We start from the raw sequence: 17777 nt of genomic DNA on the forward strand, positions 1-17777 counted from the left end.
AATTCTACCTGCCACAAGATGGAAGAGAGAAATGTTAGAGGCACTCTCAAATAATATAAGTAAAGAAGGGAAGCGCTATCTCTGTCTCTCTCAGAAATAAATAAAATTAAAAAAAAGAAGGGAAGGTAAGAATGTGCTTCTCTAATTCATGAATTGGGGGTTTGGGAATTCTGGACTATAATATTTGAAACACCTTCAGCAGTGGAATTCTTTGATTTGTGTTTATTAGGCTGTGAAAACAGGCAGTGTGTGTTTCTGATTTACTGTCGCATTCCCAGCACTCAGCTGAATTCCTGGCACATAGTAGATAATCAGAAATGTTGAGGGTATGAAGAATAAACAATAAGTGAATGATTAGCTTTGACAACCAAAGATTTATTTTCTTATTTAACTAATCAAAATCTTCAGTGCTGCTCTCTCAGTGAAGTATTCTTCCAGAATAGCCTGGTTAAGGGGAAACCTGACAGTTAATATTCAGTTCCCTTTTGATTGGTGATATTTGTGTGTATATAAAATTCCAGAGTTCTTTTTCTTAAGTGAGTATAATTTGCCAAGAAGACTTGGAATATATTCATTGATCAATAAAACCAGCTAATACATTCAGATTGAAAATATCTTATGATGCTATGTTTTAGTTGATTTACATTATGATGAAAGCTGAAAACATTCCCAAATAGGAGTATAGGAGGAATTATATTAAAGATTATTTTGAAAACACTTTTATTGCTATTATTATAAAATATAAATATGCTGAAAGTATAAAAAAATGAAAAAGAAGAGGATAAAAAAGAAAATAAATACCATCCATAATCTCACAACTCAAACATAATCACTATTAATATTTTGATATATATCCTTTCAGATTTTTTTCCTCTGCAGCCCTGGGTAACAACATACCAGCACATACAGGTACAGTTCTGCACAGATAATTTTACTCTCTTTTGTTTAAAAGTATACGATAGACAGTTCTAGGAGTATAAATGTACATATGAGACATTATTTTTAACAGTTGTGATATGGTTTCTTATGGGGTTGTAATAACATATTTTATATAGCCAGCCTTTCCTGGTAGACTTTTAAATCATCTCCAATTTTTCTAGAAGTGTACATTTCACTGCAATACCGCCCGCCCCCCCAACCCCACTGCTACATAAATCTTTGTATTCTGGCTTAATTATTTCTGTAAAATAAATATGTCCAGGTACTAGTGATAAGAGAAAAAGCATGCAAATCTTGATATTACCAGATTTCCCTCAGAAATGTTTAACCCACAAGCAGATTATAAAGTACCTATTTATCGTCACCAACAATGGGTGTTAACAATTAAATATTTAACCTTTTCCAACTTGACACATAAAAAAAACCAATTGTTGTTTTAATCTGCCTGTGTTTTTAACATCTTTATTTTTCTATTCACTTTTAAAAATTTTAAAAGACGGCTCTTACATATGATTATCTCTTATTCTTTTGCCAGAAAGTATACTTTTGACCTCTTAGAAATATTTAAGTCATTATCTAAACAATTTCCAAAATGCATTAGCATGGTAGGCAGTGTGGATCCCTCTGATCTCAGCCACCTGGTATTCACAACTTGCTGAAATCCCTCCCCCTAAGGGGGAGCTGGCCTGTGGCTCCCTTCTTTGTTCTGCCAGTACAGCGTGGCAGAGGGGAATGGATGTCACTTCTGTGATTAGGTTATGAGCTCTGTCTCATGAGCAGTTTCTCCCTACCTTGGCTGCTTGCTTTGAGGAAGCAAGCTGCATATTAGAGAGGCCTGTGTGACAAGGAACTGACAGTAGGCTTTGGCCAAGCACCAGCCCGTAACTGATGCTCTCAGTCCCACAGCCCTGGAGGAACTGAATCCTACCAACAACCCATGCAGGCTTGAAAGTGGATCTTCTCCCAGCTACGTCTTCAGATGCGACTCTAGGCCTGGCCAATACTTTGATTACAGCCACAGCTTTACCCAGGCCTTTGCACTGTACTGTCTCACAATGAGCTTTGCTCCATGGCACATTTATCTCCAGAGTTTATCATGTGGACTTCCCAGTGTACAGAAATGTGATTTTAACATATTATATCTTATAGTCTCAAGATCAAATATTTATTTTGAAATTCCTGTATAAACACGTTATCATAGACTGTTACAATAACACAGGGATTTTAGAACAGCTGAAAGGAAATTTGGTCTGAGATTTATTTATTTTTCACAAAAAAGCTGAGGACAAATCTTGTGTTTATGCCTGTTATTTTTGTTAAAAGACTTATTGGATACCCTCTCAACATTTTACTTTTCAGCTGTCTCTGGGATTCTTAATGACTCTTTTCTGCTTTGATTTCACAATAAAGATTGGAAATTTTATACCAAATTTATTTGCACGTGCTTGTATTTATATAGATTTGAGTATGTACTTACATATGTCCAGATTTGTCTAGATTTTGTGAAAGATAAAAAAGGCAAATATCTTACTTCTTCATCCTGGGGTACAGAATTCCTCTGGGAAACATTTGTTGGGGGAGCTGGATTGTATAAAGGCACACCCATTCTGTCTCCAAAGGATGTGAGGGCACCTCTGTATTCTCCTATAGAATAACAATACTTGTACCTCATCATTTCAATGTTAATGTGCGTGAAAGTGTTTAAAAACTTAAAGAGTTTTATTAATGTAAGGAATTTATCCACAACTGTCTCATTTGGCCCTTTGCCTATGAGGCATGGTCAGGAATCTAGAAATTGTAATTTAGGGGAGGAAAGAGAAAGACCCTCTTCCCTTTCCACACTGTTTCCACTTCCTTGACTCCTTGACTTCTGCCTTCACCACGTTAAAATGCCACTTCAAGAAATTCTTTTGGCATGGGGTAGGTTAACTGTGTGTATGGTTTGTTTTTTCTTTTTACTCCTTTAAATGTCCATTAATTATAAGAGTTAGAGTAAAAAAAATTTTTTCCATTTATTTATTTTTGAGAGAGACAGAGCATAAGTCGGGGAGGGGCAGAGAGAGAGAGAGAGAGACAGACAGAATCTGAAGCAGGCTCCAGGCTCTGAGCTATAAGCATAGAGCCCAATGCAAGGCTTGAACCCCTGAACTATGAGACCATGACCTGAGCCAAAGTCTGATGCTTAACTGACTGAATCACCTAGGTACCCTGAGAGTTAGAGGAAAATTTTAATAACACCTTATAGGGCCTATATTCACACATTCATTAAGTGACAATTACCAAGTTTTTATAAAATGGTGAATTCAGCATTGAACAAAAGAAGGGTAAGTTTTTTTTCTGCCAAATATTTTTTTTCTCATACAAAGGAAGGAAGGGGACAACATATGCATTTGAAAGGTGAGAACTATGGGTGGATTGATGTGGTCCAAGAGAAGAGCTCAGAAGAGAGAGGGATTGAAGGGAGAACATATCCCCTGATTCACAATTTTAACCCTGGTCAACCCATGTCTGAGTGACCACTACACATTCTGTTGTACTTAATTTATTTTATTTACATATTTTTTTATTTTAGAAAGAGAGAGAGCATGACCAGGGGAGAGGGGCAGAGGGAGAGAGAGAATCTCAACCAGGCCTGTCAGCGTACAGCTTGATGCTGGTCTGGATCCCATGACCCTGGGATCATGACCTTAGCCAAAATCATGAGTCGGACGCTCAACTGACTGAGCCACCCAGGTGCCCCATTCTGTTTTAAACAAAACAGAGCAGTTGCTTCCTTTCTGCCCAAAGTCAGATTCCTTCTTCTTCTTACCAACTTTTACCATCTTTTTTTGGTTTAACATCTGATTTTACTAAGAGAAGTCCAAAAGTCTGTGTTAAAGGCCAAAAGAGCTCTCAGCCTTGGCAAGTCAAAAGAAATAAAACTTATGATGCTTCCAATGGAAGAGTGGAGAGATTGGTCTACTTGCACATATGAGCCATAAGTAGAAGGGGAAAGGCTGATGTCACAGAAAAACTCAACAAAATATACATCTCAGCAGGAAGCTGGGGATTGATCCACTAGGAGCAGCTCAGGTTCTCATTCATAGAGCACTTAAAGAGTAAGAGACCTGCCTTCTAGGATTTTCCCTGAGGAGTGATTAATATCCAAGAAGGGACAAGTCAGGGTTTTACCTCTACTTTCTTCATTTTAGGACTTCCAGAATGAACAGATGTGTCACACAGGATGATGGAGACAGAAGACATAATTTGGAAATCAGAACACTTGGATTTCACCCAGTACTTCCACCTCTGTGAGCAACTCATTAAATCACTTGACACCTCAGTTTCCTCACCAGTAACAATGTCACCATGCTGTTTTGAAATCCATGGAGATAAAAAGTGTGAACTATCTTGTTCTCTACATTAAGCTTGCGGTTTTTATTGCTACGTGTGTATAAATTCCAGAACATTTTAAGAGAAGTGGCATGGCTTAGCTGTCCAAACACAGATGCTGTGACAGAACTGTAACTCTGCCACTCATAGGCAGCAGGAAGGATTTGAATCTTCATTCCATTCCCTTAGGATACATCTAAAGATATGCCTGGCACAGAAGAGCCTTGTGAAGTTTTTCACTTACCACACACACAACTAAAATAAGCCTGGCTAGATGTTTACATAAATGACAATCCATTCTGATGACGTGAGTCTTGGGAGAAACCAACCCTTGAATTAAGTGACCAAGTTTTCTGCATTCCACAGAAAGTAAACCTAAAAAAAGGTTAAGTGTGAGGGTAGGCTAACTAATATTTGTTCTTGAAAAGATGTGAGGCAGTCGCATGGGAGGGAAGGAGAATCTTATCAGTTTCCAGAAGTGTATACTGTGATTGTTAGATGTTCTGATAAACATTCAGTGGATGGATTTGAGTACTCTATTTCATGACCTACAATGTGCACATTATTTTGAGTGTGTGGTGGGCTAGAGGAAATGTACTATAGCACTGTAGTGAAGAGTATGGACTTTAGTTCCAGAAAAAGACATATTCGAATTGCAAGATTTTTATTTCCTAGTTGTGAGATCTTGGGTACATAATTTGCGCAAGTCTTGGTTTCTTCATATAGGAAAGGGTAATAATCTTAGTGATTGTCAACCACAGAGTTTAAGATGTAAAATGAAGTAATATAAATAGAACTGTGTCTGTCTCAACAAATCATAGCTCTGCTTATATTGCTATTTTTGATGCACCTTTAATTGTTTAAAAATAGAGATGGTGGAATACACTGTAATGATATTCCTGAAGTTCTGATTCCATTCATTTTCATAATTAAGACACATACATATTTCTTATTTTATGGCATCATTTTCCTCATTTGTGGATATATTCTCTCTTGCAAAACAAAATAAACCATTTTGACAATGAAGGGTGAGCTTTACATTAAAGAAACAGAATTTTTAAACTTTGTTGGAGCATAGAGTCTTTTGAAAATCTCACAGCAGCTATGTGTCCTCTTTCTGGCCCAAAGCACAAATCTTTACATCCACAAAACTTTGTGTATAACTAAAGGGACACACAGATCTTCCCTTGCAGAGTTGACATTTGTAATGAAATTAATTAACATTCAATATTGCAAATAAATCAACCTTTATCTGTTGTATAAACTCAAATTTTCATTTAGTGAGTTTTAGTGAAGTACCTTATATATACTATTGCTGTATAATGTGGTCTGAAGTGAAGTAATATGTCACTATGTTTGCTAGATAAAATTATCTTAAACCCAAGCTTACTATTCATGCTGTACCTAGCAGATTTTTATCCAGTGAATGCTCACTGATATACCATCAGCATTACTGTCAAGGGGCTACCAGTGAATCACACAAGTTGATTAATACTTTCTTTTAATGCTTTTTCTATGCTAAAGAACAGAATACACAGTGACGTTTTCCTCTCAGAAGAGAGTTTTTTAAACTTTATATTTTCAGTAACTATCTTTCAGAATTACAATATTTATTCTCATAGCACATCAGTATCTACTTGGAGTAATTGGACATTTGGATCTTAAAATCAATCAGTAAGATGACAAGTTTACCACTAAATACTTGGCTTCAGTCCTAGACTGTATACCATATTAAAGTTAATGTAATAGAGTGTTTCAATATTTGAAAATAACAAATGGTTAATAGACTCTAAAGACTTCCCTGCTAGCAAAATTAGATATTCTTGCTGATAAAAACAAATCACAAGGATACCTTTGAATATATGTTCAAAGATTATTTTGCATGATACAAAAAAATCTTGAGGAAATAGTGTTTAGCTATTAGGCAACCTTTAAATTTTCACTTCTGAAGTCTTAAATTAACCAGGGAAGTAATTTAAGGAGAGGTTCTCACCCTAGGATAACCTGCAATATCATCTCATTTGTGATTTTGATCTCCTCTACATCTCCAAACATCAACTGATGGAGTCTGATTGTTTGCTTCATTTTAAAAATTAAATTAGATTAAATTAAATTTTATTTTTATTTTATTTTTTACATTTATTTCTTTTTGAGAGACAGAGAGACACAGCATGAGTGGAGGAGGGGCAGAGAGAGAAGGAGACATAGAATCTGAAGCCGGCTTCCGGCTCTGAGCTGTCAGCACAGAGCCTGATGAGGGCCCAAACCCACGAACCGTGAGATCATGACCTGAGCTGGAGTCAGACGCTCAACCAATTGAGCCAGCCAGGCACCCCCATTTTTTTGTTTGTTTGTTTCATAGGCGATAGGACTTAGATGATCCATATGATATTTACGGTGTTTTTGATTTTTTCCTTTTGTTTTGCTTTTAATATCATTAGCTAAATCAAGAGGCAAATAAAAGCAGTTCCATAGCGGCAGAGAGAAACAACTTCCACTGGCAGGAATTTTGTTTGGTTGCTGACATTCAGCATATGCCACAGTGAAATGACAGAGAGATCATTCAGGAAATTTGATATACTCACAGAGAGAAGCTAAACATGACAGCTTGTTTTGGGAACCATTCTATCATGAGGGTACATTTGTTCTTGGAGTAGTCTCAGAAAGCCTCCCTTTTATCTAACTGTATCTTGATTAAAGGGACAGCTTGATGTCTGCTATACAGAGAGGGGTCTTCACTTGACAATGTTGTCTCATTATTGTAAATGTTCGTCCTATTGTAAAGAAGATACTTTACTGGTAAAGATTTGATTGTTGACTGTTTCCAGCAGCCCAGATTGCAAGATGGTTCCTGGAAGGCTGGGCATAGTCATCTGATAAATTTTAAATAGTAAAACTTTATAATAATGTATATGGCATTTTTATTTGTAAACAATATACTTCTTTTTTAAAAAGTATATTTATCTTAAGAGAGAAAGAGAGTGCATGAACAGGGAAGGAGCAGAGATAGAGAGGGAGAGACAGAAAGAATCCCAGGTAGGTTCTTCACTATTAGCACAGAGCCAGACATGGGCTCGAACTCAGGAAACGTGAGATCATGACCTGAGCCAAGATCAAGACTTAGACGTTTAACTGACTGAGCCTTCTAGGTGCCCCTACAATATGCATCTGAAGAAGGATGCTTGGCAATATAACTGCTATTTCTTTACATATTTATTTGTGATCATTATACTTGTCGTATAGTTTGCCAAGATTTATTTAGTAACTAAAATTTAGAAATTAATTTAGAAGCTACTGTGTTTTTACCAGAGCATTTAGATGAAAGCAAATCATATTAGTTGTAGTAAAAATTAAGAATGCAGTATAGGGCATCTGGGTGGCTCAGTCAGTTAAGTGTCTGCCTTTGGCTCAGGTCGTGATCTCATGATTTGTGAGTTCCAGCCTCACATTGGGCTCTCTGCTGTGTGCATAGACCCTGCTTCAGATCCTCTGTCCCCCTCCCCCCATCCCTCCCCCACTCGTTCTCTCTCTCTCTCAAATAAATAAATACCTCAAAAAAAATAAGAAAACAATGCATTTAATTATGCTTCTCATCTTTCCTTCTCTTGAATTATCTTCTGTCTCTTGTTTCTAATTTTTGCCCAGTCTTCAGATTTACTGTTCATGTAACCTCTTGTGCTAATGCAAGTCAGAATGGCCAAAATAATCCTTCATAAATGAAGTAGTGAATATCATATTGCAAGTGGGTAGGTTGCTCTATCTTACCCGTTTCTGAATTGCTGAATTGCTTTTAACTTTAGCAAGTATCTCACAAACTTTCTCATAGAATAATAAAATAATCATCAATGTCTTACAAGGACAAGCAATATTTCACTGGTTGAGATGTGTCTGGCAGATGGAGAGCTTCCCCCTGCCCCCTCCCGTGTGGTAAAAGTTGAGTGTTCCTACTTAATGCTAAGAACGCTGACAAAACTGTTTGAGTTTTTTTGAGTTGGACTACTTAAAAAATTCTTGATTCTGAACTGTCACACATTCAGTTTCAAATTTTTCTCTCTGGCTTAGATTGCAGTTAATAATTCTTTCCTTCCCCAAAATTAAAACCACAAATACACTTCTCAAGACCTTTCAGTCATTCAGGATTACCTGGCCTTTTGAATAATTTTCATAAGTTGTCTATGAATCAAATGCCGCCTGGTGTTGAAATGGGCAGATTCTAAGAGGAATCATTTCTCCACCACATTGATGGCACATCATGCCAGCTCCTACTTCTAGGATGGCAAAATGTTCTGTCCCTTGCAAAGAACAAGTACCAGTAGAGCTGACTGTCTTTCATACCTGTCATTTGCTTTCAACTCACATTCACATCAAGTTCCAAAGTGCTGTCTTCTTGGTGAAGGACAATGATGAAGATGTGACCTACAGGTTAAAGATGTGACTTGTCTGTCGAGTTCAGACTCTGGTATTTGGAGTTGAGAACTCTTTCCTGTTACTCAGTGACCTATTATTAGCACTTTGGTAAAGGAAATAGGTATACTTTTATCACATGTCTGTTCTCTCCTGTCTTTATCCCAACTCTCAATCTCTGACCTCTCCTTCAATGTTCTATGTACTTTAGGAAGGTTATAGAAACATTTCAAAATCCTTGTCCATTTGTGCAAGCAACACACACACACACACACACACACACATTTAGTGCTGGGTGGAGTGCCTCGTACAGAGTAAGTATTCAAATAAGTAAATGAATTCAGTGAATACTAGAAAAAATAAAGGAATAACTAATGAAATGAACTACAATAAAGTATGAAAGAATATGAAAGAAGACTTCAGTGAATTTTCAGGCTGATGAAGATGTTTTGATTTGTTGCTGGTTTATGAAGGTAAAGATGAATGTTCATCGTTCTTTGGGATAGAAAGATTAAGATAGATGTCTCTTCTATGTTAAATAAACACATTATTACATATAAAAATTTCAAAATAATTTCTAAGCCATAGCTGCAAGGTGATTTGTATTTCTACAAATAATGTATGAATATACTTAGATTAGTGAGTACAAAATATTTTAAATAGAAATATATTCTAAAAATAAATTATATATAAACCACTAGGTGGTTACTGTTTATTAACTTCATACTTTTAAGACAGTGATTCTCAAATTATATTTCATAGCATAGTTTTAAGTATTTTCCTCACCTTTTCTTTAACTTTTTGTTTCCCTTGCTGGTATATTCCTCACTAAGCAATAGTAAAACTATAGAGAAATGATGACCTTAACTGTTGTAATAGTAAATCACTCTTACTGAATATTTTCCTAGTCTAGATCATATGAAAAAAATATGTGAAAAGCACTTAGAGGGAAATACCCTATATTAGTAAGATGTGATTAATATTATTCCATCATAAAATAAGACATACACATCTGAATTATATACCAATTATATGCAAATATACATCTGCAGTGGGTAGTGTTAGAGGCTGTCAAAAATCTTCCATACTTCCCTACTATGTAGTACTCATGGAATCTGAAAGGAATTGTTCCTATTTCTAATTCTAAGGATGGGTTTTAACGGATATTCTTCCCACTGCCACAGTGCTTGGTTTGGGGGAGAACATAGAGTTCAGATTTAATCCAATCAACATTTCTCCAGTGGCACATGGAGAAAACAAACAAAAACCATAATCATTTCCCCAGCCATGGTGATCCAGCTATTTCAAATCTCCCAGTGAGAACAAAACATTAGACTCTTGTCACCATACACAAAGTCACATGAAGTCCCAGTCACTCCTGGAAGCCATTCTCTGCCCATGAAGAAAACAAGCTCTCAGAAGAGGCCAACACTGTTGATAAGAGACTGGTAAGATTTAAAACTACTGTGCGCTGATAACATCACTAATTGACCTTGAAGAACTTCTAACCTCTGGATTTTCTAGTCACATGATCCAACAAATTCCCTTATGAGTTAACTCCTATGAGTTCCCTTTTCTGGTACTTGTAACTGAAAGTACCTGTCGGAGTACAATATGCACCAAAACATGGCCATCCATTTGGCTGTGAGCCAGGAGAAAATCCTGATGAAGATGGTTTTTCTAAGACATGGCTTCTTAGGTTTCCCTTCGGTCACCTTATTTGCTCTTACTGACTTGAGACTAAATTTTTTATGGGAAGTATAAGAAAATTAATAACCGGGTGAAAATATAATGTTTGGATAAATTATATTTACTCTTAGAGCTGACAGATCTCTAAGAAATTTTAATAGAGACACAAAGGACATGAGAAAAACATGAAGGATTGTAAGGAAAGCAATGAATGTAAGCAAAAGGATAAATAAGGATTGTGTTGCAAGTTAAACAATTGGGTTTCCTGGGTAAAAAAAAAAAAAAAAAGTAAATGCAGAGATTAGGCTTCTATTGGTTGGAAACAATAGAAGCCAATTCTGGCTAGGAAAAGAGAAAGGGAATTAACTGGTGTTATACTGGGGCTCATGAAATCAGCAGAGGCTGCTGTAGGGGAAGGAAAAAAGGGCCATGGCAGAGACTAGGAAGCAGGACTCATAATAAGGACAATCCAAGTCGGGGATGTAGCTGTTTAAGGGAGGTGACAAGATGGAGGTTGGTGGTGACCTGAATGAAAGTCATTTCAGTGCAGACTATGAACCTTTGGTTGGAGGAGATTAAAGAGGGATAGAAAGATAAGTGTTTTGATGAATTTTTCTATGAAGGGAAGCACAGAAAGATATTAGATCAAGAGAGGTTTGCTTGCCTTCTAATGTTTCTACTTAGATTTCTATGACTATGGGACTAAACCATTGGCTAAAACACTCTACCCTGCAAGTGTTCCTAAGCTGTTTCCTTCTTCTCCTTCCCTCCCATTCTTCCATTACCTCCTGCTCTTGGTCATATATTCTTGTTTGATTTTCTCTAGTGTTCATCCCTGCCTGAAAGTATCTTCTTTATTTGTTTGGTTACCTTCACCAACTGAAATATGAAACCAATAAGAGCAGTAACTTTGTCTTGCTTACTAGTGTATCACTGGCATCTAGAAAAATCCCTGTTATGTAGCACTCTCAGTACACCTTTGTGAGATAAATAAACAAATGGATGACCAGAAATTCAATGGTTTCTTCCATTCTAGTATCACCTGTTTGAGATTCAAAGTCTCAGAATCCAGTTTCTGAAAAGCCAATTTCAGACCCTCTGTCCAGACAGGGTCTGCCCTGTCTTGGGTTATATGTTGGGGGCTGACTACCTGAATTCACTGTCTTTTCACAACTGAATCTGAGAAGGGAAAGGCAATTCCACAGGGAAGTCTGAGACTATTTGGGATCCCCAAATGACAAATGCTCACTGCAGTACATAGCTGTAAGGAGGAAAAAGGAATGTTTATTTCCTGCCATTAAAAAAGTCATAAATGGAAAGTTTACATTCCTACTCATGGTTTAACAGCTTTCAATTTTATTCCTGTGTTTCCTGAGGAAAGACTTTAGGACCAAGTGGTAGGCAAGTCTTTCTGCTCACACAGATGAACTTCCCCCTCCATTAAAACAGGTTGGGAGCCTAGAGATAATTAGACCCACTGTGTCAAGCAATCAGCAAACAGTGAAGAGGTCACAAAAAACAGCAACAAGAGAGCTGACTAATTCTTGAGAGAAACAGAAGGAAAGCCTTTGCAATCAGTAGAAAGATATTTTGGTTGTTGTGGTTCATGGATTGATGTGTACTTGTTTGTGTGATGTTCCTTTGGTTTCTGTCTCTCCTTCTCCCTCTCCACTTGTCCTCTCCTAACACAGACACACCCAAACTCTCAGACATGGGCACAGTAACTTTGAATGTTGGTGACTTAGTGAACTTCCCTAGGTCAACTCTGTGAAAGCAGTCATTTATCTCCACAGGATTGTATCACTGTGGGAGGAATAACTATGAGGTATTTCTGTTTGCTTTCACTTATTTATTCATTTTGATGCCTGTGATCTGTACAGTTAGAAGAACCCTTTGGAAATCTAAGACCTGCTTCACTTACTTACTCTTTTCCCAATAGAACTAGAATGATAACCTTGACAAAATGATTAGCTCCATGAGAACATGGACAGTATCCGTTTTATTCATGCCTAGCACCATTGTTAGTAGACAATGGGTTTTCAAAAAAATATTTGGTGAATAAGTGAATAAACAATGAAAAGTGAGTGGACAGATGAAGGCCAAAGGGCTATATCCACATCAAGGACTGTAAAGACCGCTGTGGTGGCTTTCTTTGCTCTCTTCAGCCGCACTACTTCTGTATCACTACTATCTGTTTGTGCTCTTCCCTCATTTCTATATTTCCTCTTCCACCCTCCTTTCTGATCTGATACTTAATCATTGAAGTTGTAGAAGACTTCCTCATAAACGTTAGCACAAGAGCACATAAAGTGTGTATTATCATTAAGATTCTTCCTTGTTGTATGCATATGTATGATTTCTGATTCTAAGATGCATTTTTGACAGATCACAAAGTGACTTTTCAAAATGTATGTAGTAGTCTAGAGGAGCCCTGATGAGCTTAGTTTTTTTAGTTTAAAATATTGTTGATGGTGGAAGTACCAATGCTTTATATATATTTCTAGAAGTTTTGTTAAAACACTCATTTTTTTTTCCTTGAAACTACAGGGCAAATTGTAGTTCAGACCAGCTTTTAAAATTAGACCACTTCAATGACTTTCATGCATAGGGACTTTTCTTCAACTTAATCATAAAAACCAGTATCTTTTTTATTTGTTTGTTTTTTATTTTGCCTGGTCAGTCAATAATTGTGCAGACCGAGATGTCTTCAATAAACCTGCTAATTTCTTCACCATGTCCTTTGAAATCCTTCTCTGATAATATTCATTTAAAGAGGATTAACAGTGGAAGAGTCACTTTGTTTTTCAAGGACTTTTTGAAAGTCTGTTATTGNAAGATAAGATTAATAACATTATAAATAATTAGTGCTTACATTGCCTTTCACCAGCCATTATTGAGATGACCTTTTTTTCATAACTTGGTATGAACCAATATTGAACATCTGCACATTCCTCTAAAATGCACTAAAGTATAATGCACCTTGTGGGTTTTTTAATAAGATAAGCTAAGGAAACATAACAGGATGTTAGAGTTGGAAGGGATGACAGAAACAACTTGAGTAAGTCTTTTATAAATAAAAATCCTAAGGATTTATCCAACAGATATAGGAATGCTATTTTGAAGAGACACATGAACCCCAGTGTTTATAGCAGCACTATCAACAACAGCCAAAGTATGGAAAGAGCCCAAATGTCCATCGATGGATAAATGGATAAAGAAGATGTAGTATATATATATACGATGGAGTATTACTCAGCAATAAAAAAGAATGAAATCTTGCCATTTGCAACTACGTGTATTTGAACTAGAGAGTATTATGCTAAGCGAAAGTAGTCAGTCAGAGAAAGACAAATATCATATGACTTCACTCATGTGAGAAGTTTAAGATACAAAACAGATGAACATAAGGGAAGGGAAATAAAAATAATATAAAAACAGGGAGGGGGACAAAAACATAAGAGACTCTTAAATACGGAGAACAGAGGGTTACTGGAGGGGATGTGGGAGGAGGGATGGGCTAAATGCATAAGGGGCATTAAGGAATCTATTTCTGAAATCATTGTTGCACTATATGCTAACTAACTTTGATGTAAATTTAAAAAAATAAACAAAAATTTAAAAGCAAATGAAAAAATTAAAAAAATCCTAAGGTATAGAGAGAAAGAGAGAAAGGTATACTTAAAGTATATTCCACAGAGGCTATTAACTGGATGCAAAGCCAATACCCAATCTTCATATTTCCACATCTACCTAGTTAGTGTTGATTTTTCCACCCAGAGCACCAACTTCTCCATAGTTGGTAACTTTGTTCAGAGTTACACTTTTTAACTAATAAGTTCAGTTATTTCCACTACTATTGTAGTTATTTGATCTAATTTGCTCTATACCTAGAAACAAATTCTGTGATTGGAAAAACTGCAGTCTTACCAATCTAAGTTATTTTGGGATGGGCTGTGTTATGGGGCTTGGGTGAGCCTAGGACATAAGGGATCCAAACCCAGGAGTGATTCTGATTAGTAGACTGCAGAAGTCCTATATGTACTTCTTGTGAGAGCAGGAAGTGGAGTGAATACAGGCTAATCAGGGTCCACAAATCCACCCAGGGAGAGATGTAGCAACTGTCTGGGAGGAAGTGGCTCATGCTTTTAGACAAGCAAAGGAAAGAAGGAGCAGTGATGCAGATGAGCTGTGACAGTGAGTGGAATGCCAGCTAATCAGGCACAAATTACCATCTCTGCAATCCTGCATCAGGAAAGAAGCCTTGGAATGTGGCCAGGTAGGATCTTCTGTCTGGGGTCTATGGGTCCCAGGTAAGGAATATCATCACAAGCTGGGGATAGTCTGTGCAAAAACTACTGTTAGCCTGTAAACCAATTAATTTCTTCATATGCACCCCTCTTAGACAAGCAGTGTGACTGTTAGCACTGGTTTTAGATGCAAAACAGGCCATGGCTTGAGCACAGAACCACTGCTTCTGGCGTACTTGGAGTGCGCTTTCCAGAAATGATGACTATGTGGCGATTCCTCATTAATACTCATGCCTGGATCTGATTTGTGAGATGTTGTGAGGGGTTACTGTGGCTTTGTAATTGAGATTTTTTCTTTGGGAAGTTAACTGTTCTTCCCACAGCCATTGTGGTTGCCTAGCAACAGGAAACAGTAGAGCAGTAACAAGGATTCTAACACTAAGGCGTGGGGATAGTTAATGTCCTTCCTATGGACAGGGTATCCCAGTGGGCTTGATTTGAGATGGGAGAATGCTATAGCAAGAAATCTGTGGTCCCAGGGTCTGAAACCCCACGGAGAAGCAGGTGAGTTCCCAGCTCCTTCTGTCCCAAAAGAATTCTTGGAAATTTCTAGGTAAAGTGGACTTTACTCAGTGCTTCAGAGATATATTTCTTTAAAACCTGGGGCAAAAATATTAAAAAGTCTTTTCACCTGTTCCTGGGAAATGACCCTTTTCTTTGAATGATGCTTTCATAGGGCAGGGTCTGACATGCAATAGTGTTCAATAAATATTTGTTGAATGAATAAAATGTCCCTTACTTCCTCTTCTCAAAATCACATACTCACTCCAACTATTTTATTGGCATGAGAAGGGAAGGCTGAGCCAACCCTTTATTAGAACCACTGTAATGAAATGTCACCTTCGCTGCTCCCTTGCCAGGAGATATCCACAAAAGAAGCTAGGTCATTCCAACTCTCCTCAAATAAAAACGCAAACCTACTGTGGCTACACATATGGAAGTAAAATTCACCTTTATAACTGATCTACAGTTAGTTACTGGAAAATCTGCACGTTGGCGCAATACTCATTTTCCCTTCAAATATAGAAATACCTGCCAATTAGCATTTTCTTTTACTCCTGGCATAGGAGAGGACCATGCCTCCTCTGTAGAAAGAGGTGGATTGTGGAGAATGCTGTGTTGTATTATGTACACATGTAATTTCAGTTCTGCTTAGTTAGGCTTTAAAATGTATTTTTGTTACATGAAATGGATGGGTCTTGTTTTCATTTGCTTTTAACCTTGGGTCTATGGTCCACAGATGCTGTGGGAAATTCACAAATCCCCCAAAATTTTATTTGAAATGTTGTTTCTGTGTGCAGAAAGGTCTGTGACCTTCAAAAGACAATCTTCTGGAGGGATGGAGTCTTTTGCCTGTTAAAGAAGATGAGAGTTAGCAAACACCCATGTTCTTTTAATTTTCCTGAACACAGCACCTAAAGAGATAATCAATGTGCTGACAATCAGAGAGGTGAACGTAATGTTACTGACTGAAGAGAAAGTGCCCCTGTGATTAACAACTTTGAAATGAATAGCCCAGTGTACAACCAGCAGGGAAGCCAAGTGAAAAGCAGGACTTTGCTCTCAGTGCAAATTATCATTGGTGTTTTTGTTCTCCTAGTATATGGAACTGAGTGTTCTGTGCAAGTAGAGAGCAGGGCTTTGATGTGGGATACAGCAGAGGACATGCTACCTTGGTTAACCCTCAGATGGGTTCACTTCAGCTTCTTCACTTCTAAGCAGGAGCAAACTGGTCAGATGTGCCTGGTCATCTGCTCTACTTCTCTCTCCCCTCTTCTTCTCATGCCCTTGGGGCAAATCCTGTCTATAGTTCATAGAAATCAAATAGGAATTTGCTCCTATGCTGGTCTGAGAAAAGAGGGTTAGGCCTTGGATGCAATTAACCTAGGGACTAAAAAAGGCATTTTCCCAAGAAGAATCAGCTGCTCAATAGCTGTATTTTCAAACCAGTTTTATGAACATCTGTTAATCACATGGACTAAGTGGTAACTGATTACTACTCCAACATAAAAAAACGAAAAACAAACAAAAACGGCACAAAGTTTGGAGAACAGATAGATATTTCACTTAAAGGAAGGGAATACTACAGTTCTTATCAATTACTAAGAAAAAAAATTACTGAAAGCTGAGATGTCATATTAATACTCCCTGCTGATAGAAATTTAAAGAATTTTCTATTTTTCCATGAACCCTGAAGTAAAAACAAAACGAATGCAATAAAAACAAGCTTCATAAATACAATTGTTAATTCTAATTTGTTTTCTCTCAAGGATAATAGGCTTTCTAAAGCTTTTTTTTCTGAATTATGTTACAAACATATCTTGTACTGTGTATGCTGAGTAGCTATGGTTACTCTGAGGCCATGACTCATGACCTTTAAATATTATTGTCAGGCAGCCAAAGCTCCTTCACTTTTAAATGGGTAGTTTTGCTTCAGGCATTATTAAAAGAAGGTGGTTTCAGTTGAACATTTGTTGTACATCCGAATATGCATTTAAGGGTACTGTACCCACAATGTTTTGTGTTTTTTTTTAATTATTTGTTTGGATTCATTCAGTGACCACCTATTAATTTCTTGCTTGGTGTATCATTGGGTGAATAAAAAATAAATAAGGATATTCCTTGTTCTCTAGGAGGTGTCCCTGAGAAATACAAAAACATAGGCAGACAAATAATTATTTACATGATGAAATGTAATCAGGGCTATGAAAGACAGATGTCCAAACACTACTTGTGGACACAGAGGCGAAACAGTCTGGGCTGGTAGGATCAAAGAAGCTTCAGGAAGAGGCAGAATTTGAGTCATGGTATGAAGAATAGGTAAGCTTTTAACAAACAGAGAATAGAGCAAGAGCATTTTTGTCAGAGGAAACCACCAATGAAAGGATTAACACATATTCTGGGACTACTGGGTAGTACAGTTTGATGAAAATGTCATTTTTGTAAGATCCACTGATAGATGATAAAATTAGTTAGATGGTAAGAGGGGGCAGCTTATTAAGATCCTTCAAAACCATTTGTGGTTTTGCCCAGCAATATGATGGCAAAGGTTTGTTTTCCATTACA

General features: G+C 37.1%; 1 protein-coding gene and 1 long non-coding RNA gene across 3 annotated transcripts in view; one reads left to right on the forward strand and one right to left on the reverse strand.

The window, feature by feature from the left end:
* LOC144235361 (uncharacterized) overlaps positions 1-17777 on the reverse strand; it is a 455442-nt gene that overhangs the window by 103542 nt on the left and 334123 nt on the right. The window lies entirely within an intron of this gene.
* CCDC192 (coiled-coil domain containing 192) overlaps positions 15110-17777 on the forward strand; it is a 200707-nt gene continuing 198039 nt past the window's right edge. Inside the window, 2 exon segments of the mRNA XM_077768915.1 lie at positions 15110-15148; positions 15151-15215. Of these exon segments, the coding sequence (XP_077625041.1) occupies positions 15110-15148; positions 15151-15215 (104 nt within the window).

Source organism: Crocuta crocuta, unplaced genomic scaffold, assembly GCF_008692635.1.
Source record: "Crocuta crocuta isolate KB4526 unplaced genomic scaffold, BGI_CrCroc_1.0 scaffold64, whole genome shotgun sequence".
NCBI lineage: Eukaryota > Metazoa > Chordata > Mammalia > Carnivora > Hyaenidae > Crocuta > Crocuta crocuta.